This window comes from Echinops telfairi, unplaced genomic scaffold, assembly GCF_000313985.2.
Source record: "Echinops telfairi isolate 266 unplaced genomic scaffold, ASM31398v2 ScPeMD7_3533;HRSCAF=4204_0, whole genome shotgun sequence".
In the NCBI taxonomy this organism is placed as follows: domain Eukaryota; kingdom Metazoa; phylum Chordata; class Mammalia; order Afrosoricida; family Tenrecidae; genus Echinops; species Echinops telfairi.
Genome location: NW_022107431.1, coordinates 46,897,498 through 46,922,505, shown reverse-complemented (window position 1 = coordinate 46,922,505; position 25,008 = coordinate 46,897,498). Strand labels below are relative to the sequence as shown.

Sequence of the window (25,008 nt, the reverse complement as noted above, 5' to 3'; positions counted from 1 at the left end):
CAAGGAGGAGGAGGAGGAGGAGGAGGAGGAGGAGGAGGAGGAGGAGTGTGATCCCAAGGCTGGTGAAAAGGTGCTTAAAGAAGGACTGCCCTAAAAACGTACTCTCTGCCCTGGCAGTTCGGGAGATGGGAGCACTGGGGCCTATGGAGGTGGAGAAGGCTAAAACAGCCTGTGGGAATAGGGTAGAGATGCTTAAAACCTTAACCTGTTCACTCCTGTGATGGTCAGGGTAAGGGATGTGTTACATCGTGTCTCAGGACCATAAGTGGGTTTTCTACATAAACAAAAGCACCTGGGACTGTAGATAGATGACTTGGAGAATTGGGGGTTTCTACCCAAAAGTGTCCTTCCAGAGAATGAGGAAAGCTCTAAAGGGAGAGGGTAGACAGAAGTGGGAGGGGGAGCGGGGAATTCTCAGCCATGGAAACACCTACATTGTTGGAGTTTCAAAAGGAGGGTCTGCCTGAGAAGCTGTGAGAGATGGATTGGCCAAAACACCTGTCTAGGTGAGGATGTAAAGCTGGTCTACTATGAAGCAGGTCTAAATAAGACTTTTCTTCGTCTCTCCTTTCTCCGCTCTGAATACTCGGAGCCAGCCCATCTGCAAGGGGAGGAGGGAATAGCTCTAGAGAAGAAAATAGAAAGAAGCCTCCACTCCCCACCTCTACCTCTGGTGTCTTCTAATCTGAAGCAGGCCTGCTCTGCGGAAGAGGCTTTAAATCCAGTAGCGTTAGGGTGAACTCCTTGGGCTAGACCTTCTAAGGTTTAACTGAGACTCTGCTGATGACTTGAAGCAGAAGTGGGACTATCCGATACCCCAAAGGAGCAGAAAAGTCACAGGCTTTGCTGGCTCTTTCATCAGGGAGCAAAGGAACGTTATCCTCACTGAATACAATTTAAAGGGTTGCTATTGTTATAACCAGGCTACCTTCAAACTAATTTGTTCACCGTAAGTCTTCAGTTTTGATTGGTAATCACTGTCATTTTTCTGTTTTTATAACAAGGACTCATATATATTTTGAAGTAGATATTTTTGTAATTCCCAGAAACCTACTGTTGTTAAAGTTCCATTTCCATGGGTGCTTTACTAAGAATTTTTGATGTCCTAGGTGATAATTGTTACAGAAAAATGTCTCCAGACTGAAAAATTTAACATGTGATAGGATGTAGAATGCTGGGGACTTGCTTTTTTATTTCCCCATGAACCAGAGCAGCTGACCGATTTTTAAAGTATTTTTAAAAATGAGTACATAAAACACATAACAAATGTACAGAATTTATAAGAGTACATTTGATCATTAATTATAAAGTGAACACACCCAAGAGTAATCAGCACCCCGACAAGAAATATAATGTTACCATACTCTAGTCACTGATGATTTCTAATACCAAGTGCTGTTGTTGTTAGGCACCATCATGGCTGTGCCAACTCATAGTGACCCTATGTACAATAGAACACAATGCCACCCAGTCCGGTGCTATCTTCACGTTTGTTCTTATGTTTAGGCCCATTCTCACAGCCATTGTATCAGTTCCTCCGGCCAAGACCCTTCCTCTCCTTCGCTGCCCCATCTACTTCACCAAACATGATGTCCTTCTCCAGGGACTGGTCTCTCCTGATTGTGTGTCCAAAGTAGATAAGATGAAGCCTCACCATCCTTATAGCTAAGAAGCATTCCGGCTGTCCTTCTTATAAGACGGATTTGTTTATTCCTCTGGCAATCCGTGAAACTTTCAATATACTTCACCAGCACCGTAATTAAAATGCATTGATTCGTCTTCAGGCTTTCTTATTTTGTGCCCTACGTTCACATATGTGTGGGGAAATTGAAAATGCCATGTCTTTGGTCAGCACACCTTAGTTCTCAAAGTAATATCCTTGCTTATCAACACTGTAAAGAGATCTTGTGCCGCAGATTTACTCAAAGCAACGTGTTACTGGTTCTCTTGACTTCTGCTTGCATGGGCATTGATGGTAGATGAAAGCAAGATGAAATCCTTGACAACTTCAATCTTTTCTTCATTTATCATGATGTTACATACTGGTCCAGTTGTGAGGATTTTGGTTTTCTTTACCTTGAATTGTAATCCATTTTTATCAGCAAGTGATTCAAGTCCTCCTTACCCCCAGCAAGTTGTGTTATTTGTGTACCCAAGGCTGTTAATAAATTTCCTTCGATCCTGATGCAGCATTCGTCTTCATATAATTCAGCTTCTCTGATGATTTGCAAACAAATTGAATGAGTGAGAGGATACAACCCTGACACACACCTTTCCTAACTTTTAGCCATGCAGTATTCTCTTGTTCAGTTCAGACAACTTCCTCCTGATCCATGGACAAGTTCCCCATGCACACAATGAGGTGTTCTGAAATTCCCTTTCTTCTCAAGTTTATTCAGAGTTTGTTATGACCTATACAGTCGAATGCCTTCTAATACTAATCGTTGCTTGCTCTTAAATGATTAAATTATCCAGTGCATTAGGCAAATCCAGTACACAAATCATATACACTCAGATATGTATACGAACGAGCTTTATAACAAGAAGTATATGTCAAGAAAGCATCCCAGCACAGTCCAACTCAAGTCCGTAAGTCCAAAACCGGGCCACAATTCCCTCATTAATTCACACAGTCCATACAGTGATGCAGAACCCACGAAGCTCACAGTCCAGTGGGTGTAAAATCATGTGGATCCAAGGTCAGTGGTGGAAACACGGCAGGGCGCTAGCAGCTCTCTGGGTGGCCACCAGAGTCCCAGCAAGCAGGGAGGCAGAGTGCCAGAAAGAAAAGGCGGTCTCCCCAGTCCTCCTTATGAGAACCCTATGTCCCCAAGGAGACAGCATCAGGCGGTGACCTGATTGACAGGTCTGACTACACCCCTAGCCAGGAGTGTCCAGTTGACATACAAATATCTTACTACCACATCCAGATATATTTCTGTGCTTTTCAGATTCATCTATGCTGTTCTGTGTAGTTAACGTTTGCTTCTTCACAATTCTGCGCAGGATTTCACTGACAAATATACAGGATTTGTGAATTGTTCCATTAATCAATTTAAATTGCTTCTAAGTTTCCAAACACGCGCTGCCATTGAGTCACTTCTGCCTCATAATGACCCTCTGATAGAACTGTCTCCGTGAGTTTCTGAGACTGAAACTCCCCTCTCTGCCCTGCTGTGCAGCTGCTGGTTCTGAACTGCTGACTTTGAGGTTAGCAGCCCAGTTGGCAGCTGAGAACACCACCAGGGCTTCTGGCACTTCCAGATTTAGGTTCTTGCAAAGTATGCTGCTGCTGAAAGCATTCTTTTGGTGGATATATTGTACAGACTCTTCTGGGGGAAATAGGTAGGGATTTTATTATAGGTATGTCCTCATGCTCAACTTCAGTAGATAATGTCAAACCATTTTCCAAAGTGGTTGTAAAGATTTACACTTCCATGGCTATGCAAGAGAGTTCCAGTTTTTCTTCTTCCTTGCCAACACTTGATACTTGTTTGCTATTTTTCATTTGAGCCATTCTGGTGTATATCAATTATTTTCTTAGGAAAATCATGTCCCAGCCATTGGCGTGCCCTCAGTAAACTGCCACACGGGGGTTGAGCTCTCTTCGCAATAGGCTTTCCTTTCATTAGACCATTGCTTGACTCATAATTGAAGCACAGCATTTTATATTTAGCAAGAGACTCAGAATGATTGCATTCCCGGTAAATGCTGCTCGATATTTATCCATCGCTCTGCTAAGTGATACAATAGGTACGAAGGCTTTAATCAATATCCTTTTGAATGGAAATGCAGGAAAACTAATTCAAACTAATTTAAACACCGCCCCCCCCAAATTAATTAGCTTCTCTACCTGAAAAGACTCTAAGGTAGTGGAAATTTGGGCCTGGTAGCTGGCAAGCCAAGCTTCTTCAGGGGCTGATACTGCTTTTGAATGGGTTGCCTCTCTTCTCAGGCAAATTCTTCTTGTCTGGGAGTAAGGGAGTCTGCTCAGAGCTCCACCTCCCCAGCAATAAGGGCATGTGCGTGGTGGGGGCTCTTCCTGTCTTCCGGGAGTGATTTTCCATCAATCCTGCAGTCTCCTTTCTGGTTCTTATGCTCTGAGAGTGGCTTCCTCAGCTCAGGTTAGTAACAACATCCTCCACTATATCCAATATGTTTCTAAAGAAAACCGGGGTGCTGCTATCGGAAAGGGGACAATGTTGGGTGGTAGGCAAAGCCAACACAATATCCATTACAAGAGGGCTTTCCTCAAAACAAACAGCCAGCCAAATGTATTCCTGCGATGGTACAGGTTTGATCCTAGGATTAAGCAACACTGCCAGAAAGCGATGCACTTGGATTGTGTCCCTTTAGGCCTGGTAGAATAGCTTTTATTGAACTGTGCGTGAGCACTACGCTATCAGTCTGTGTGCAACTTCTCTGATTGTTGACAGCACCCAAGACTGGCATCTCTGTTAGGAAAATTGACCGGTTGGATTTTATTTTACAGATTAATACAATAGATTGCGTTTCCTTCACTGCGTTGCTAAAATGATAAAGTCAATTTTATGACCTATTTTAATCAAGTATTAACCAAAAGGCCAAACGAACCAAAAGAAAACTCACTGCTCTTGATCCTAACTCATCAGGACTGGATAGCACAGAGTAGAACTGCCCCCTAGCGTTTCTGGGATTGTACATTTGTGTGAGAGCAGACAGCCACATCTTTATCCTGCGGAGCAGTGGCTGGGCTGTCCCTGACCTTTCCATTAGTATTCTAGCACGCTAACCACTGTGCTTCCAGGGCTCCTTTAATTCTGGTTCACAAACACGAGCTTTTTAGTGCTAGTGTTGCTCCTTAATTTTTATCTTATATTTACTTCGTCATGATTTCCCAGTTTTTTTCTGTCACATGTTCTTAAATCCTTTTTGAAAAAAGGTAAGAAATAAATAGAATTGTCTGAAACTTTGATTCCATGCATTAAAAATAGCATTTCATAAGAGTTCTATGAGCCCCCAATAAAATGATTTTTAAAAAAAGAAGAAGAAATAAACTTGCCCTCCTTTGGCAAGAAGTCTATTAACAGAACCTACTTTGGCTTCTAGTTTTAGATGAAGGAGTTGTAAAACACTACAGAATCAAAAGACTGGATGAAGGAGGCTTTTTCCTTACCCGAAGAAGAACCTTTGCGACATTGAATGAATTTGTGAGCCACTACACCAAGACTAGTGACGGCCTGTGTGTCAAACTGGGAAACCCATGCTTAAAGGTAAAATTCATCAAAGTTGTGCTTATTTATTATTGTAAGCTTTCATATATTGGAGCATTTGCCATGTGATAAGTTATTTGAGAGGGGAAAAAAGAAAAAATAAGAGGAAAAAGGATTTAATTGTGTAAGCCAGTACAAGACAGCTTATGGCCTATGAGCCAACATTGGCCCACACTTTGCATATGTGTTTTACTAAATCACAGCCACACTTATCTGTTCATGTAGGATGTTGAACTGCTTTCATGCCACAGAGGTGTACTTTGCTACTTTCAGAAGAGACTGTATGGTCTACAAAGACTAAAATATTTACTGTCTTGTCCTTTATGGAAAGTTTGGCAACATCTGACCTAAGACAATCACTGAAGAGAGCAGATAAGCATCCTTTATAATAGGTTCTTAGTAGGATACTTTGCTGTCAGAGCACTTAATGATATGGCTGGAGGCAAAAGAAAGATGCAAGAATATAATTCATAACTAGCTCTATAAGAATATTAATATGAAGTTACCAGGTCATAACTATTCTTGAAAAGTAATGGCTTGACTTTTTTAAACCTGGTATATTTGGAAGAAGAAATAACATTTAATAGAATTAGTAATAGTTACCATTTGGGCTTCCAACAACAAGGTCAGCAGTTTGAAACCAATAGTCACTCCACTGCAAAGAAGATGAAGCTTTCTAGATTGATAAAGAGTTACCATCTCAGAAACACACCGGGGTGCATTTTCCTTACCTGAAGACTCCGCACTGCAGGGTTTCTGTGAGCCAGAAATGACTGGGACAGTGAGCTGGGCTTTGAGTGTATCATTATTCAGTTGTTTGCATATTTTACTGAAATGCATTACAGTATAAGCAAGTCTAGCTCCTCATCAGAACTTGTTTCATATACATTAGTCGGATATCCAACCTTGAGGTTTATACCTGAGAGATAAGGGAAAGCTTCCAAATGATGTCTGCTCAGAATTTTATGGGCCAGAAGAAGCTGAAGAATTTTGTCCAGTAGGTATGACATTTTTTGATTAGTTTATCCTGCCAAATGGTTATACGACTTTGGTGTAAATATGCATAACTTGGATTATAAGAATGTGTAAGATCATGCTGACTAATTTCTTACCTCATAGCATGTTATAGCCTAAAATTACTCAGATTCGCAAGTATTGGTGAATTCCAGTGGGGAAAGAGTTTACAAAAATATCATGTGCACTCAAGATGCTTAAGGTTTGGTGGGGGAGATGAGATAAATATGTAAAGGTAGGTGGCAAACTGGTTTGTGAGGTCTAGGCAGGTAGGGGCTTTGCCTGTATTGCTTATAAAATAGTACTTAGTTGGTACCTAAAACATATTTATTTACTGAATGAATGAACAAATCGAAGAAGAAATGTGAAAAAGATGAAATGTTGCTAAAAATGTATATATTACAAATACTAAATGCTACAGGGCCGAGAATTTGGGAAGGATTTGTAGGTGAGGTGGGTTTTGAATCTGGGGGATTTAGCTAGGCAGAGACACAGAGAGGAAGCATTCCAGAGTCACGTGAGGAGGGCAGTGGGGATGAGGCTGATGGATCGCAAAGTAGCTGCCATGCAGAGGGGTTGGCAAATGAGTTTGCAGAGGTACAAAGGCCTACTCTTTCACAAATGTGTTAATGTTTCAAAAAAAAAATAAATCTAGCTTTTTTCGAAATTGTTTCTCCTTTGAAAAGTAACTAGGCCACTATTTTCAAGAATGAACTCTTCCCCCCACTCACAATATTGTAATTTTTCTCTGAGACAGGTGCAAATCCCAACCACTTTTGATTTGTCCTATAAAACCGTGGACCAGTGGGAGATAGACCGTAACTCTGTGCAGCTTCTGAAGCGACTGGGATCCGGTCAGTTTGGTGAAGTGTGGGAAGGTCTATGGAACAATACCACTCCAGTAGCAGTCAAAACGTTAAAACCAGGTATATGTATACGCATCTCAGAGGTTAAATTGTATATGTTGCTTTTTGATGGGCTCAGCTTGCTACTGTAAACTTGGGTTACTGGCACTACATTGTGTTCTGGTCACTCTCTGGCCCCTGATAACCATCGCTTGTGGACAGGACGTTATATACCAATGATTAGAAAAGAGAAACACTTAATTGGATCCATTCCCTAATTGAAGATTTCAGCATGGCATCTCTTATCTGGGTTAGGATTCCATCCACTAATGTTCTCCTCCTTTCCCAGCCTCCTTTCAAAATTACTTAATTGAGTTATTTGGGGAATGACTATCAAATAGTCATGGGGTATGGTTTAGAGGTGAAAATGATCCATCTAAAAGGAGTCGGATTTGAAAATTGAGACATCTTTTCCTTCTATCTTTCTTTTCCCTGGGGCACATTTCTTACCAATATTTATTCAGCCTGACATTAGTTCCACCATTGTAAAAATGGGAGCGGATGATTTATAGAAGTTAAGTAACTTTCCAAGATCCTTTCATAGGATCTTGAGCAAATTCCTGAACTCTCCTATACTCAGTTTATAAATACAGGATATTAATAAAGGGTCAATTCCAACTCATTGCACACCAGTGTGTTTCAGGGTAGAAATTTATTCCACAGGGCTTTCTAGCTGTGATCTTATGAGAGCAGATTGCCTGCCAGGTCTTTCTTCCACAGCATGGTGGAGTGGATTCAAACTGCAGACATTCTGCTTAGTCACCCAGAGCAAAATGTTTATGCCATCTGTGACCTGGAGACCCATCTAGCAGTGTTATTATGAAGATTAAGTTAGATCATTAGTGGAAGAGTAATCAAGACAAACTATTTTTTTTGTCCAAATTTACTTTTTATTTATTTATTTATTTTTTTAATTTTATTTTTTTGAAACATTTTATTAGGGGCTCATACAACTGTTATTGCAATCCATACACACATCAATTGTGTAAAGCGCATTTGTACATCATTCTCAAAACATTTTCTCTCCACTTAAACCCCCGACATTAGGTCCTCATTTTTCCCCTCCCTCCTCGCTCCCCCCTCCCTCATGAGCCCTTGATAGTTTATAAATTGGTATTTTGTCCTATCTTGCCCTGTCCGACGTCTCCCTTCACCCACTTTTCGGTTGTCTGTCCCCCAGGGAGGAGGTCACATATAGTTCCTTGTAATCGGTTCCCTCTTTTCTACCCATTCTCCCTCTACCCTCCCTGTTTTGCCACTCACGCCACTGGTCCTGCAGGGCTCATCCGCCCTGGATTCCCTGGATTTTCAGTTCCTATCTTACCAGTAAGACAAACTATTTTGATCATCATTTATATTACTGTGAAATCAGTAACTGGAAAAGTGAGATTTGAACCTACTTTTATCACTCTCACCTCCCATCCCCTGGAAGTAATATACTACAGTAATCTCTCCTATAAATCATATAGGAAAGAGTAATAACTGTAGGCCAGAAGATGATATTGTGGGAGCCTCCATTATTTACCTATCCCAGAATTTGTAGAAGTCAGGAAAGCCTCTGGGTGATAGAACTTGGTTGCTGTGGGCTAACAGTTTAGTGTAACACCATCATCCCCAAACTATATGCCAAGGTGGACAGGGGCTCCACAGTCAATTCACAGAGGTGCTGTGGGACACACAGAAGCTTTGAGGTACAGACCTGGAGTACCACACAGATACGTAAGTATGTGGTCGTTTACATACCGGCACATTATACTCCTTTAGATGGCACCACACCTCGTTCAAGCTGGGTTTGAAGGCTTCCTGTGATCAAAAGCAAATTCCACCCAAAAATCGATGCTACAAGAATTGAAAATCATGGTGTTTGATTCCAAGATTTCAGAGGACCAGTTGATTTATATGTCTCTTTAGTAACTAATTTGGGTTAAAAGGAAATGTATTTTGGATGATCTGTATTATCTTTTACATGACTGTTGGATTGTTGTTAGGTGCCATTGAGTGGGTCCTGACTCACAGGCACACTCCGTACAACAGAACGCACACTACCTGCGCTCCACCATCCTCCCAGTTGTTCTTATGTCGGAGGCAATTGTTGAAGCCACTGTGTCAGTCTGTTCTGTTGGGGGTCTTCCTCTTAGGACACAAAGGTTCGGTAAGCTCTTTGTAAATGACCACTTAATAAATAAAGCTGTTAGGTATTAGGTTTGGCTTAGGGGTGTCATGTAAAGATAGGAGAGCTGAGAAAGTTTGGGAATCTCTGCTGCATAATAAAAAAATTAATAAACTGAAAAGACACACTCATTGCCCATAAGTTCATTTCAACTCCTCGTGAACCAATAGGGCAGAGTTCAACTGTTCCACAGGGTTTCCAAAGCTGTCATCTTTGGGGAAACTGACCACAAAACTTCATCTCCTTGGGCGTCTGGTGAGTTCAAACTACCAATCTTCCAATTAGCGGGCGAATGCTTTCACCACTTCAACTTCACCAACCTAGCGTAGGAGTTAAGTACAAGAAGTTGGGTGTACGATAAACCATGTGAAACTTGTGTATGTCCTCCGTGACTTTGGACAATGGATTAACCTTTCTGAATCTCCTCGCCTGAAAAATGGGAATGATAATAGTTCTTACTTCAGAGGGTTTTATGAGGACAAATTGAGTTAGTGTACATCAAGTACAGGCAGTGCTTTCAGAACAAATGCTAGCTAGCGTCCATGGGCTTGCTGACAGGCGCAGTCCACTGAAGGCCGAATGTGCTGGCGCAGGAGTTCTGTCCTGGCTTCCAGACCTCCCTCCGGGATAAAACAAAGGAAACGTGCACGTTCCAGGGGAAGACAATCTGTTCCATCACCTGAGGTTTTCCGTGTCACTGTGTGTATATATTATTTTTAAGTCGTAATCTTGTTGTGACAATTGAGATTGAATTTTGCGTTCAATTTAATAATTCTTTTTCTGAAAAGAGGCAGCTAGCTATCCATCTGAGCATTGCTCTCTAAGGAAGGGCCTCTGGAGGTCACAAGAGAACAAAAATAAGATTTCTTATATTAAAAAAAATAAGCCGCAGTAGTTTTCTCTCCAACAGGAATAATTATTATTGATTTACAGTGTAATAGCAGCAAACAGCTTTGGTGATTGGCTAAATGTCTTCACTTCACTGGGGCCATTAATCAATCTTAGCAGCTATTTATTGCTTAGCAGACTACCACACAATAAAGACGAGCCTGAAATAAACTCCCACAGTCGCTTTGACAGGCAAAAATTAATATTTAATGTTGCATTACTGGTGAGCTGATATTGGATCTTCCTTGCTCTCCGAAGCTGATCTGCTGTAACTGGTGTGGCCACTAAGGCATTCTCTGCGTGGCCTTTACCTGCAGACGTCCACACTGTGACATCCGCGCTTGAGTGTCCTTTCATTTGGGAATGAGTTGAGTGGCTTGCAGTCTGTGCATCCTATGGCCACCCAAAGAATTAGCATAGAAACATATTGAATATAAATGGAATGCTAATAATGGTTGCTGCTATCACTAGACGCTTCACAAATCAAATTCTTGATTTTGGAGGGTGGGGGTCCCATCTTTAACTACGTTGTTGTTGTTCAGTGTCCTCGAGTTGCTTCCAACATTGGTACCCTGTGGACTACAGAAAGAAACACCGCCCCATCCTGTGCCAAGTCGTAGCCTTCATGTTAATCCATCTCATCAAGGGATCCAAAGGTGCAACCAATTGTAACAATCAGGAACAAAGACTTTTACTGTAGCTCAGGGGCCTATTTTACTCTTCATTTCATATTGTCTTAAATGAGATGAGGCCTCTCTACTTTTGAAGAGTAAACTAATGATAGAGAAGAAAATGCAGAAGCTCTGAAAAAGACATGATAGAGAAGATCATAGAACCATTGAACTCCTTGCCCTTATTAAGTTCTTGTCCTTCTGTCCCTTTATAAATTATATATATATATTCATACATATACATAGATATGTAATTGCAATTGAGCTGTTTGATTTTACCACAGTATGCATGCTATTAATTTTAAAATAATAGATGGTCATTGGGTACTTAAGTGCTAGGCATTGCTATAATTCTGATCTCCTGCTCTCAGTAAGATTATTGGTCATCATGTACACAGATGAAGAAAGGGAAGTCCACAGAGGCTTTCTGACCTGTTCAAGATCACACAGTGAGCAAACAGCAGAAGTGAGATTCATCCAGAATCCATAGCTCCATCATGTGGGGGTTCTTTCCGAATTTCTCGATTCTCAATGAGCAGACTGCCAGTGTGAAATGACCTGTAGGTCATATGTAACTCTTTTCATGCCGCATTAACAAGCAAGTAACAAGTCTCACTTAGCAAAACAGAGTTTGCCTGTGCTTAAGTCCAATATCATTTGTTAAGGTCTTTAGCTTGGGGAGGATAGTGAGGGGAGTGGTCTCTTTAGCCATGAGTGGTAATACTATTTTCATGATCCACAGTGAATTTAGATAAGCAATGAGCATATTCTTTTCATTATAATAACATCTCTGAAACATATCCTAAACCAATGGACAGATTTTTATTTTACTTAAAAAAAATCTAAAGCCCAGGGATCCTCTTGCTTCCCGGAATTCACTTGATGTTATCTGTCTGGTTCCTCTCATACTGAGTCAGGGTTGTGCTACTCAACTACAATTTAATTGTAGATGAGGCTTCCATAGGTCCAATGCTGTTTCTCTCAACATTTGGTCAAGTTAAGTATCTGCTGAAGAAGATGATTAAATATAGGACAACATATCCAATATCAGCTTTTGGTTAAACATTAAAAATTAACGAAACAACTAAGTTTTGTGGGATCTCCTCAACTCTCCTCTACTTGACCTTTATTGTCTTGCCCTATAAAATTAGGGATAGAAAAATGGCCGAAGGTCATTTCTTTAAAATTGCTGTCAGCTGTTCAGCTGAAGAATGGCCCCTAGACCACAAAAGCTCTGGCGACAGAATCCCGGACCCTCTCCTGTTCGTGCAAATAGAACCTCTTCTTGTGCTGGCAAGAGTTCTGCCTTGTTTTAGCAATTAGACTGTCAGTTGCACCCTTTTTCTTCATTTTTCATGTGGACTGGAGTCAACCTTTCCTCACCTACAGGTCATCACACATAAACTGCACACCCCCGACGCACCGACATGTTCAGTTATTAGGTTGCCCCAAGCTGACTCTCTTCTTTGATAACACTGAAGATTTGTGCCACTCATGCTCTTGTTTTACTGAGGCAGGGAGTAATCTCGGTGATTCCCAGCAGGCTGCTGTGTGGATAAGGATGCCTCAGTAACACGGAGTGATTTCCCTCTCTTCTTGTTTCAGGTTCAATGGATCCAAATGACTTCCTGAGGGAGGCGCAGATAATGAAGAATCTGAGACATCCAAAGCTTATCCAGCTTTATGCTGTTTGCACTTTAGAAGATCCAATTTATATTATTACAGAGTTGATGAGACATGGAAGTCTGCAAGAATATCTCCAAAGTAAGCTGAGGCCTGTATAAAAGAAGGGGGTAAAGGAGGAATTTAGTTTAGCTAGTCCTATAAATGTCAATTTAGCAAGCTCTCTCTAACCCAAAGGATATTTACTATGGGTATATCTGTGAGAATGATGGCTTACCATAGAAGGGCTCAATTGCTCTTTAATAGGTTATATACTTTGTACTCAAAGGGAGGAAAATATTTATGTAGTGGAAGAGTAAATGGTTCACAATAGACATATCAGCGTACTTAAGTGTAATGTGGGAAATTGAATTATGGATAGACTGCATGATGCTTTGTTTCCTACAGGAAGAAATTGGACATGCTGATTCATGGGCCGATACTTGCGATGGCCCAGAATCAGGGCTGTGGAATACCCTGAGGGAAGTAGAGGAATGGCACCCAGTTATTTTTTCTGTTTGCGTTCAACAGCATGCCCTGATAAATATTGAAAACACTTCCACTCCTAGGGAAGATTAGAATAAGAAACAGAAAGATACTATTGCTTTATTGTAATATCTGTTTCATGCAGCCAGAGAAGACATAAGAACATGTTATTCCAATCAAAATTTTAATAAACAGTAATATGACACAAATAAAATGAAACGTTCAAAATCATTTAGATAAAATGTTGGCATAGTAATTTGTGTCTGAAACATAAACCTTTTCTATTATTTCTTGAGACCTCAGAGCGCACTCTGATAGAATGTATAGAGATAAAGAGAGGTGAGAATAACAGAACACAGATTTGAGATAGATGAGTATGCTCCTATTTTAGGATAGGGATCCCTGGTTTCTCTATTGGATAAGCGATGGTCTGGTAACTGCAAGGTCAGTGGTTCAAACTCACTACTCTCTCCAAAGGAGAAAGATGAGGTTGCTTCCATATGATTTACAGAACCTCAGAAACTCTATAGAAAGTCACTATGAATCATAATATACTTGAAGTAGTGGGTTTGGTTTCTGTTTTATGAAGCTAGTAAAATGAAATTACCACACTGGATTATGATGAAAAAGAATGTAGTGATTGTTAAATGCTATTTAAAACAAAAATATACCTAGCTCAGTTGCATACAGGCATCTCATTTAACATTATAAACATGAGTTACCCACAAGGATTATGATTGTTATTGTTGTTAGGTGTTATCATGTTGGTTTCATCTCGTCCAGGACCTTACTTACAATAGAACCAAACATGGCATGGTTGACCCTGTGCCCGCCTTACCATAGTCCCTAGTCTTGAGCCCGTTGATGCAGCCACTGTGCCCGCCTTACCATGGTCCCTGGTCTTGAGCCCGTTGATGCAGCCGCTGTGTCCGCCTTACCATGGTCTTGAGCCTGTTGATGCAGCCGCTGTGCCCACCTTACCATGGTCCCTGGTCTTGAGCCCGTTGATGCAGCCGCTGTGTCAGTCCATCCCATTGGGAGCCTTCCTCTTTTTCTTTCCCTGCCACTTTGCCAAGAATGATGTCTTCTCCAAGAACTGGTCTCACCTGACAACCTGTCCAAAGCACGTAAGACAAAGTCTTGCTATCCTTGCCTCTCAGGAGCACTCTAGCCTTACTTCTTCCAATACAGATTGGTTTTTTAAAATTTGTTTGTTTTTAGCAGTCCAGGGTACTTTAAATATTCTTCTCCAGTACGACAATTCAAACACATTGATATTTCTATGGTCTTACTTATTCAATGTCCACCTGTCAAATGTATATGAGGCAATGAAAATTACCATGGCTTGGGTCAGGGGCACCTTAGTCCTCAAAGTGACATCCTTGCTTCTCGATTAAAAAAAAAAAAAAGAAAAAAGAGGTCTTGTGCAGCAGACTTCCCTAATGCAATTTATCTTTTGATCTCTTGACTGCTGCTTCCATGAGCATTGATTGTGGATCCAAGCAAGATAAAATCCTTGACAACCTCAAATATTTCTATTTTTATCATGATGTTATCTATTGGTTCAGTTGTAAAGATTTTGGTGTTCATAAGCTTATTTTGAGTAGTAATACATACTGATGACTACTCTTTGATCTTCATCAGCAAGTGCTTCAAGTCCTCCTCATTTTCAGCAAGCCAGGTTGTCATCTGCATATCTCAGGTTGTTATTAAGCCTTCCTCCAATCCATTCTTCTTCATATAATGCAGCTTCTCTGATGATTTTCCCAGCATAAAGATTGAACAAGTAGGGGGATAGGATACAACCCTGACACACACTTGTTGCAGTTTCTCGAGCAGGGAAAATGAACATAGAACAGAACTCTCACACACACACACACACACACACACACACACACACACACACACACAGACAATACAAGACTGCAGCACAAAATAGACACACACGTATGATACAAGACTGCAGCACAGACACACAGAGATGGAATAAAACAGACACACACACAGAGACGGTACAAGACTGCAGGCTCGAAGGAGCACAGCTTTTTAGTTTTAAAGCATCAATACTGGCAGAGTTCCTAGATGTGCTCCCTGTTCCCATGCCTGAATTTCACATAGCCTCGACAGAGTTCCCTATCTCAGCCTGTACTGCTCTTCTTTACTGCTCCCAGGGAACCCTGTATGCAGATGTTCCCCAAATTCCTTACTGTCTGCAGCTGAAGGACACCCTGTGCTCGAGTGCAAGTTGCCAGGGAGAAAAGGAAGCAGTTTCCAAGAACAAGCTAGGACAGCCGTTTGCGAACTGTCCTAAACAGATACGCGACAGGAGACACGGTCCTCCTTTCATGGCTCCTTCACACACTTTTCCTGATTTTAAACCAAATAAAAGTATTCTCTTGATTTGTTCGTACAAGTATCTCTTGGTCCATGTACAAGTTCATAATGAGCACAATGATGCATGATATATTCAATTTCTTCAACAGCACAATTCAAATGTATCAATTATTCTTTGGCTTCCTTATTTGTTGTCCAGCTTCCCCATGCATATGAAGCAATTGAACATACCATGGCTGGGTTCAGGAGTACCTCGTGTTCTTCCTGTGACATTGTTTGCTTTTTTAACACTTTAAAGAGGCCATGTCAGCAAAGATTAATGCTGCAGAAAGACCAACCTCAGCGATTGACCCATTTGCTGTATTCTTAAGAATGAAGGAAGCAAAAAAAGATTGTAGGTCATCTCTCACAAAAATACCTTTTTGAGGTCACTCAACATATTCCCGTTTTTTATTCTAGCTGTCAATTCGGCCCTCCAAACCTCTTGGCCACCTTGGATTCACTTGGCTTCCAGGCCCTTCAGTCAGTGCATCTGCCTCCTTCCTTCTTGCTGGGTTTCTCGGTTGCGTGGTTTTCCTCATCTCCCAGAGCTCTCCATTGCCTTGCGTCCCTGGGACATGTGTGGCTTCACGAGGCCGCGAGCTAATCTTATTCTGTCTCATTACTCGACGATTGATGACGCCACAAATTGTATCCCTGACTTCCTTCAGACTTCTACCTGCAACCGCTTTTTCACCTTTTCGACTTCACTATTGTATTCATCTCAATAGTGTAGTGATGCTATATTAGCTCTGACACATCAGAGGCTTCTCAGAAGCATTCGGTTCTTCTTCGTGCTACGTGTCCAGTACAGTGCGTTCCAGGGGTCTGCTCCCTTGATCATCTTGGCAGCAGGAAACAGTGTGAATCACTGCAGGCCTCTGACTAGAAGTGACAGAAGAGAACAGCTGCACACTTTCTATTGTGTGGGATCCTGTAAAAGAGAGTAGAAAATGACCAACTTCTGAAGGGCTTGAAGAGAGAGTACAGTAAATGTCTGTGAATAGTGGCTGCTGGGTTTGAACTACCAGCCTTACAGTTAGCAGCCCACTGCCCAACACACCACACACATAGCTATTTCAAAATGACCTTCTTAAATGGATCTCTTTGATTGTTCCCCTAACATATGCTCTTCTTATTGGATTTTCTTGATACTGGTAATGCTTAGCCATCTGGAAGTCATTCCCACTTTTTCTTCATATTCCATGTCTCACCGACCAGACACCTTCTTCTCATGCCTTCACAACAATACTGCTATTTCTCCACTATTTCTCAATGCTCCTGCCCATCTCTCAGTGGAGGCTTGCCTGCTACTATGACACTGGGCAGGTTGTCCAGAGAGATGGATTAGAAAGAAAGAACAGGAGATCAACTTCCTAAAGTCCGCCAGCGAAACCCTACAGACCACAGAGGTCAGGTCTGCCACTGAGAATGGGGCTGGGGACCGACCAGGCAGTATGTTGTTCCATTGTGCGTAGGGTCACAATGACTCCTGAGTGACAGCTAACAACAACAACGCATTCTTATTTTAGTCAAAGCTGCTATCAGTTTTCCCCTGGATTATGAAATGACTTCCTCACTTGGTTCCCTTCAGTTTCCTCTCGGTACAGTAGCTGGAAATATCCTGGGAAAGTGTAAATCCAGTCCTGTCCCCTCTCACCTCAATATTTTTTTTTTTTAGTCACGATCTTTAATGACTTCCAACTGTTTTTAACCCCTAAGGTCCCAGATCCTGGATGGCCCAGCCCTCCACCCCCTATCTGACCTCATCTCCCATAATTTCCCTCATTTTCCTAAGTTATGCTGGCCCTTTTTGCTACTCTTCATTTTTACCAGGCATAGGTTTGCCTCTGTCTGGAAAAATTTCATCTTATTATCCACAAAGTTCACTTTCTTTTTCTCTGGAAGTCTTTACTCAGATAATCACATCTTGGTGAGCCCTTCGCTGGTAATCCTCTACATTCTAATATTTAATCACCTGCTGTTGGCCCTTCATCTAACGCTTCCCTGCTTCCTTTTTCTCTCCGTTCTACTAATCATCGTAAGATGTCTGACTCCCTTCCTTCCTTTTGTTCTTCATTGTATTTCCAGTACCCTTGAAAATAGACTTCCATCACAGCAGGAATTTGTTGTTTTAGTGCCAGAACCATGTCTGGCACCCAGAAGCTGTAGACCGCTTATGTGTGACTGACTAAATAAATACATGGATGGATAAGTGAGGATCCTTACACATTGATGGTGATTGGGGTGTGGAATCAAATTTATTTAGAGAATCTTGATCCCAACCCGTGTTAGTCTGGGTAGACTAGAGAAACAAATTCATAGAGACACTCAGATGTGTATTAGAAAGAGCTTTATATAAAGAGTAATTGTACATTAAGAAAACATCCCAGCCCAGTCTAGATCAAGTCCATATGTCTGATATTAGCCCATATGTCCAATACCAATCTATAAACTCCTCCTCAGACTCACGAAACACATGTAATGATGCCGAATGCAGGAAGATCACATGCCAGTGGTTGGGAAGTCTTGTGGATCCAGTGGCATTGTGATCATCTCCTGTGCTGGCAGGGGTATCCATGAGGCTTCCTCAGCTCAGGGCACTAGCCTGGCTCCACGTGTCTTGTCAGCTGCAATGTCTCCCAGGGAGTGACCCTGTTTCCCTCCTCCAATGAGCTATTTATCTCCTTAGCACTGTGGTGCTCCACCTTGCTAATGCCGCGGCCCTTTAATACAGTTTCTCATGTTGTGGTGACCCCCAACCTTAAAATTATTTCTGTTGCTACTTCATAACTGTAAATTTGCTACTATTATGAATTTTCATGTAAATACCTGATATACAGGATGTATTTTCATTTTTACAATTTGAACATAATTAAAACATAGCAAATAATCACAAAACAATATGTAATTATATATTGTGAAATATTTATTTCTAATGACAAACGAAATTTTGTCTTGAAGCATGGTGTAGCATGGGTAACAACCTTCATGCCAGGTAGTCATATATGGGTGTTATCTGTATGTGGTCAGACCTGCCTGGACATGGATAGAGGAGCGGTGTCTTGGTTCCTAAGACCATTGGAAATATGTGTTTTCTGATGGTCTTAGGCAACCCCTGTGAAAGCATCATTTGATCCTTAAAGGGGTCACGACCCACAGGTTGAGAACCACTGCCTTAGCATCTCCAACTTAGGTCATCAAGCTGTGACCTGATTGAGAGGTTGAACTCCTAAGTCTCAAATTGGCAGCAGATTATGTAACTACCACACAGTCATTAAAAGATCCACTTAGTACCTTGCCCTCATTTGACTCTGAGGATTTTTATGGATTGTTTGATGATGATGTGGTTTATTGTGGGCTGAATATGAACTCTGAGTATGTCTCCTGGGTTGAGGCATCAAGGTCAAATTATCCAAGGGCTTCTTAATGTGCTGGGAAACTTATCTGCTAGGAGTAAAGAAAGCATCCTCACTGCAAGCAATCCTTTCCCAATCAAGAGGATTTAATTCAACAGAGTGATCTTACAAGGACTCTTCCTCTCCTAAATGACCCATTATGATAAGTATTGTTGAAAGGTTCTTGAGTAATAAAATATAATTGAAATATTTTCTGGTTGCAGATTAAATATTGACAAGCTTGTGAACATTTGCTTAAGTTTTGATATATGGGTTAGTGGAATGTAAATATAAAATGCATGCCTGATTGATAGCCATTGGTCAATCTTTCATATGTTTATGAAGAATATGATGGCGGACCAGGCAGATTAGCATGGTAATGTAGGCTTCAAGCAGAAAAAAAAATGGTTCTATGATTGAAAGATATATGGAGGCATTCAAGCAACAATGTCCATAAAGAAGTGAGGCGGTTGTGTGGGGTATTGGAAATAGCAATACCAGTACTTTATTCAACAGCCTGTACTCTTTCAGAAAAGTATAACGATGCTTAGAGCATGTGACGTCTTTGCTCCATTCTCTTTGTGGAATGTTCATTTGGGGAATGGAGAGCCTCAGAAATGTGACTCAGGTATGACAGGTATGGCATGTGCCTTGGGCACTATTTGAAGGGAGACACCACTCAACAGTTTCTGTTGCCCATGGTGGATTCCATCACAGTGAGCAATAATTCAGCAAGTTGACACTAATGCTTTTGTGTTTGTGAGTTCCATGAGTCAAGGCAGGCTGTGAGTATAGAAAGAGAAGAAACTGAAAAAAAAGTGACGTGGAGCACACCAAAGACCTGTTTTCATCAGGGAAAGCAAAGGCGCTTCAGTTGTAATTTTCTTTTAGTTCCATGTTGTGCTAAGTAAAAGGTTAATGGACTTGACTTGTATTTGGAGCTGATCTTATGGTAAAGTTATTCAAAAGATGGGTGTCATCTTTGAACGGGAACACAATCTCAGTGCTTGCCATAGGTGCTATTTTCTGTGGACAGGCCTCTGGCAAGCCCTAGCTTTGGAATGTGCTTGGACTCTGAAACTTGTTGCTTATAGTTCTTCATAGAAACTGAAATTACTTGTATTAATAATATTTCCTTATTCAGTAAAGTGATACCATGAAAACACCAGTGGTAGCTCATTTATCAGGGTGTTCTGAATTCATTTCAGTATTTCAAATGTTCTCCAACGTATATATTAACCCCCCGCCCCTCTTGTTGTCTAGATGACGCTGGATCAAAAATCCAACTGGATAAACAAGTAGACATGGCAGCACAAGTTGCCTCTGGAATGGCTTACCTAGAGTCGCAGAACTACATCCACAGAGATCTGGCTGCCAGAAATGTCCTCGTCGGTGAACACAATATTTACAAAGTTGCAGATTTTGGACTTGCAAGAGTTTTCAAGGTAGAGTTACTTTGGTCTTAATTCATTCTCATAAAGGATCAAACACTAATAGTTTTTTTTTAATTCTTATATACCAATAGATATATATTTTTACTTTTATATACCATAGAAGAGTAATGCCACCACTGTTAAGTTTGGTGGTCTGTATCCACTTTAGTAGCCCAAGATGCTACAAACAAGCTACCTGCCCATTCGTTTTTCTTCACCAAGAAGAGAGCAATGATAAAACCAACTAGATTGGCAAGTATGTAATAAAATTAATTTTGATTTTTTCAACTAGTAATAGTTGATTTTGCCTATGTGACTCTTACCCCCCCCAAAAGCACATTCTATACAGTGAGTTTCCTCACTACTTTTGCTCGCTTCACACCAGATTAATCTGCATGCTTGCAGAATTCTGCAGGAAGTATTGTCTTTTTCTTTTTTGGAATAAGACTTGGCTTCTGCCTCCATAGCTCAGGAAGCCAGCTGCCTCACAGTCTCTTAGGCTCTTCACTGCTTCTGATCAATTTGATGGTCTTCTGACCTCAACTTTTGGTGCCCTTGATCTCAGCCTCTACCACTCCAGACAGCAGTCAGAGATCTTGACTTGGCAATACCGATGTTCTTCTTCCAGTGGTACTGGATTTTCCTCTTGCTTAAATGGCTTTTCTTACAGCCAGGGGATGGACAATTAAAAGTGAGCAATCCCAGCTATTAATGTTACACACGCCTGTATGCACAGTCCCACTCAGTCATTTGGTGGGTGTTCCATGAATGGAGCGCCATATTCAGAAACTTCATTCCACTATACACCCTTCCCCCATTTCAGGACATAATATGAGGGGCTTCAAAAAGGTCATGGAAAAATGGTATTAAAAGTCAAGGAATTTTTCCACAATTTTTTCTTAAAAGCCTTGCATTCGGTGCTAATGCAGGTATTTCACTTCATAGTCCAATCATATCAAGCAGGATTGTACAATTGCTACCACAGTCCGTTTCAGATTATTCTCTTTGAACTCCTTGACATCAGCTGCCTTTCACCTCCTCTCCCCACAGTACCTCCCAGGAGCCCGGATTCTCCTTGTTGTCTGTGTAGGTTCATCAGCCCTGGGTTTCAGATACCGAAAACCAGAAAAATATATGACAAAAAATTCAAGAGGGCTATCAATAATGACAAGATATAGCAGAGATAAACCCCAGTATAAAAACAAACAAACAAAAATAGAATATGTTGAAAACCAGATAAAGCCTAATGTGTATATGAAGGGGCATCAATTGACAGGGTTTTAACTGTTCAAGTCAGGCTTATCATTTTGATCTCATATAGTCATCTCTCCAATATTCTCTGTTCAGTAAGTAGTTTATTCCCACCCTTCCAATATGGATAGAAGGCAATCCCCAGAGGCTTATTTCCGGCAGCGATCTCACAAGTGTATCTTGGGCTTCTACTGCCATCCACAGCCTTCTGCAAACCAAAATCTCACAATGTGGGCTCTGATACTATTCTCTTCATTGCTTCGGGTTATCTGATTTACTATCCTTTGGTTCCTCTTCCGTGTGGACTTAGTTGACAGTCACTTAGATGCCTGCTGCTTTGGAAACAAGTCTTTAAGACCCCAGACACTATTTTGTCTGATAGCCAGGCACCATCTAACTTCTTCACCACACTTTGCTATAGTATTTATAGCTTCTGTGTTCCCTTCCTTGGGGGTGAGTATCGAGCAGAACCAGGTTGTAAGAAATAATTGTTCTTAAATTGGAGCTAGAATTTAGTGTGGCCCCCAAATCCATTTCTGGAACTATGCTTACTTATTTTATTTCATCTGTCCTGGCTCCCCTTAGAGATCTCCTTCCACAATTTTTTTGAGGGAACCCTTGCATTTTAGAAAGGTAAGAGGCACTGACATAGGAATTATATTTCATTGGTTTTTGTTTGTTTAATTTTAAATAACTACTTGTACCCGGAAAATACCGACACATGGGACATGAAACACAACAAATACATGGTTCGCTTTGTATCCTCATTAATACATCTTTTTATTTGTAAATTAATTAGAACCCCAGTGAGCTGAGATATTAATTTAAATCATTTGGTTCTTACTTTTCAGTATTAGAAAATGGTTATGTAGTAATTATCAAAGTCAGTGGCGCTTCCATACCAGCAGGGAATCAGAAAGTAGGCTGGTATTTCCTTTCCTTGCAGGAGAACAGGTGTGGCGGCAGGATCAGCCTGTGCGTATCCTCCCATATGGAGGGTCGTGCTCTTGCCAGTGCTGTTCTTGGCACATAGTAGGCTATAAAGTATTTTATTTAGGACTTCCCACACATTTTCCAGTCTAGTATGCCCGATTTGAATTTGCTACTCTAATTATCAATTGAATAAAACTCATTTCCAGTCTCGTCCCTCTAAATTTTAATGTGTAGCAAGTTATAGATGAATAAGGATGGCCAAAAAAAATTGCTTTAACTTGGCTTGATTCCTTAATGCATTCACAGGTAGATAATGAAGACATCTATGAACCTACACATGAAATAAAGCTGCCGGTGAAGTGGACCGCACCGGAAGCCATCCGCTCTCATAAGTTCAGCATTAAGTCTGATGTGTGGTCATTTGGAATCCTTCTTTATGAAATCATTACTTATGGCAAAATGCCTTACAGTGGTGAGTAATTAATTCTGAGGTGGGCCTTTCTGCTGCAGGTCACTTATTTAGGTGTGACTTTAACTGCTTTCCCCAGACTTAGAGGGCAGCATGATGAGACTGACCACACCAAATGCCTGTGGGAGCTTAATAGATAAAAGTTGATGACAATTGTTTGCATTAATGAGGTGGTTTATTGCATTCTTCTCTTGACTCTTGAATTGCAGTCTGGTAGACATTATTTGCTGACAGATTTAGCTTATTCTCTGCAACCTGAAAAGAATCAGGTGCACTTCCTAGTTTCACCAAGGAAATCAATCTGCTTTGTAACGTAGAGTATAATTGTTTATGGATCTAAGACACAGAACCTTACCTTGTCCTTTTGTTGGTTTCATTCTTTGTATTTTTAGGTAAGACAGGCGCTCAGGTGATCCAGTTGTTGAGTGAGAACTACAGACTCCCTCAACCATCTAACTGCCCACTGCAGTTCTACAACATCATGTTGGAGTGCTGGAATGCCACACCAGAGGACCGGCCAACATTTGAGACGCTGCATTGGAAACTGGAGGACTATTTTGAAATAGAGTCTTCTTCATACGCAGATGAAAATAACTTCATAATGTGAACACTCTGAAACGATAGCAAATAATGAAGGAAAAATAAAATGAAATGATCATATCCCAAACATAACTGTACCCAATAACAATATAATCGGTTTTTCTGGACTCACTGGAGTGATAGGGTGGCTTTGGTTGGGCATTATGGAACACAAATTAGATAAACATTTTATTGACTGGGTAATGCTGCGGGATAATCTAAAATGATATGTCATTTTCTTACTGCCTGCAAAATCAAACAAACAAACCAAAGTTATTTTTTTCTTTTTATAAAGATGCTTAGATTTCTATTTATTGTTGGAAATGCCGATCAAGAGAATCAACAGATGACAGTCAGTTTTTACTCAGTGATTTGTAGCATTATCCTATTTACTGAGTAGAGTGGTTATTCATCATTCCTTGGATTGTTGGCCCCCATCAGGCTGGTATTATGAAGGAATTTGATTGCTTTGCTGCACAGCAGGACCTGTGCTTTGAGGGTCCCACCCCCCTTTTTCTTTAAGATATCCTGTGACTACAATGAAGCTGAAGCCATGTTAAATGACTTAACTGTACTTGGAGTAATTGCACATATTTTCCCTCCTTTGAATAAAAAAGAGAAGCAGCTGTTGAGGAAAAGAATTAAAATCTCTCTCATTAGTAGAAGGAAATGATGGAATTTTTCTATACCTCAGTATGTGTCATCTGAGAATAATCTACATTAGTTTTAATCTTTTAATGTTAAGAATCAGATTGCAAAGCTGGTGAGTTATTATCTATGAAAATATGTGAAAAACATCTAATAGCATGTTAGGCTTGAGAAATAGGTATCAAAATAGTTTAGGGAAATTAAAGGAGAACAGTAGGATTTTTATGGCCCAGGTTTTCTGATTTTTTTTTTTTAGTTGAGTCAAATGCGCTTTGGCATAAAAGTGAAAAAATAAAAACCCAAACTCACTGCCATCAAACAAATTCTGATCCGTGGTGGCGTAGTGGATTACAGTCAGGCACAGATTACACCGGGTCAGTGCCTCACACGAGCCGGCTGCTCTTGGCACAGAGATGAGGCTTTCCTTTTCCTGTAAAGATTTACAGGAGAGGAAACTCCAGGGGCCAGTTCTCTGTCAAATAGGGTCGCTATGAGACCTTTGGCACGTAGGTCCGTATTTTGAACTAACCACAAAAGGTGTCTTGGTTTTCTATTGTGCTGCTGTAACAGAAATACCACAAGTGGATGCATTTAACCAACAAAAATTTATTTTCCCACAGTTTGGGAGGCTGGAAGTTCAAAGTGAGGGTCCTGGGTCTAGGGAAAGTCTTCTCCTCTTGCTCCCTTCCTCCTCCCCACCTCCTCTTCCCTTCATCTTATGCCACGCCCCCTCACCTCACTTTCCCTCCCCTTTCTTTCTCTTCTGTCTTTCTCTCCTCATAGAGATGGAAAGCCACGGTACATTCCGTGATGACCACGATATGTGTAAAGTAAGGAGAGCACTAATCATTTTATCAGTGAGTATGAATAGGTACA

The 25,008-nt window shown here is 40.9% G+C and overlaps 1 protein-coding gene across 1 annotated transcript in view; it reads left to right on the top strand.

Annotated features, from left to right (window-relative positions):
• The window catches only part of FRK (fyn related Src family tyrosine kinase), a 134,961-nt gene extending 110,526 nt beyond the window's left edge, over positions 1-24,435 (top strand). Inside the window, exons 3-8 of the mRNA XM_004702196.2 lie at positions 5,089-5,252; positions 7,024-7,192; positions 12,506-12,664; positions 20,083-20,264; positions 22,743-22,908; positions 23,298-24,435. Coding sequence (XP_004702253.1) covers positions 5,089-5,252; positions 7,024-7,192; positions 12,506-12,664; positions 20,083-20,264; positions 22,743-22,908; positions 23,298-23,512 — 1,055 coding nt within the window. The 3' untranslated portion in view covers positions 23,513-24,435. The remainder of the gene's footprint in view (positions 1-5,088; positions 5,253-7,023; positions 7,193-12,505; positions 12,665-20,082; positions 20,265-22,742; positions 22,909-23,297) is intronic.
• Positions 24,436-25,008: the final 573 nt, after the last annotated feature.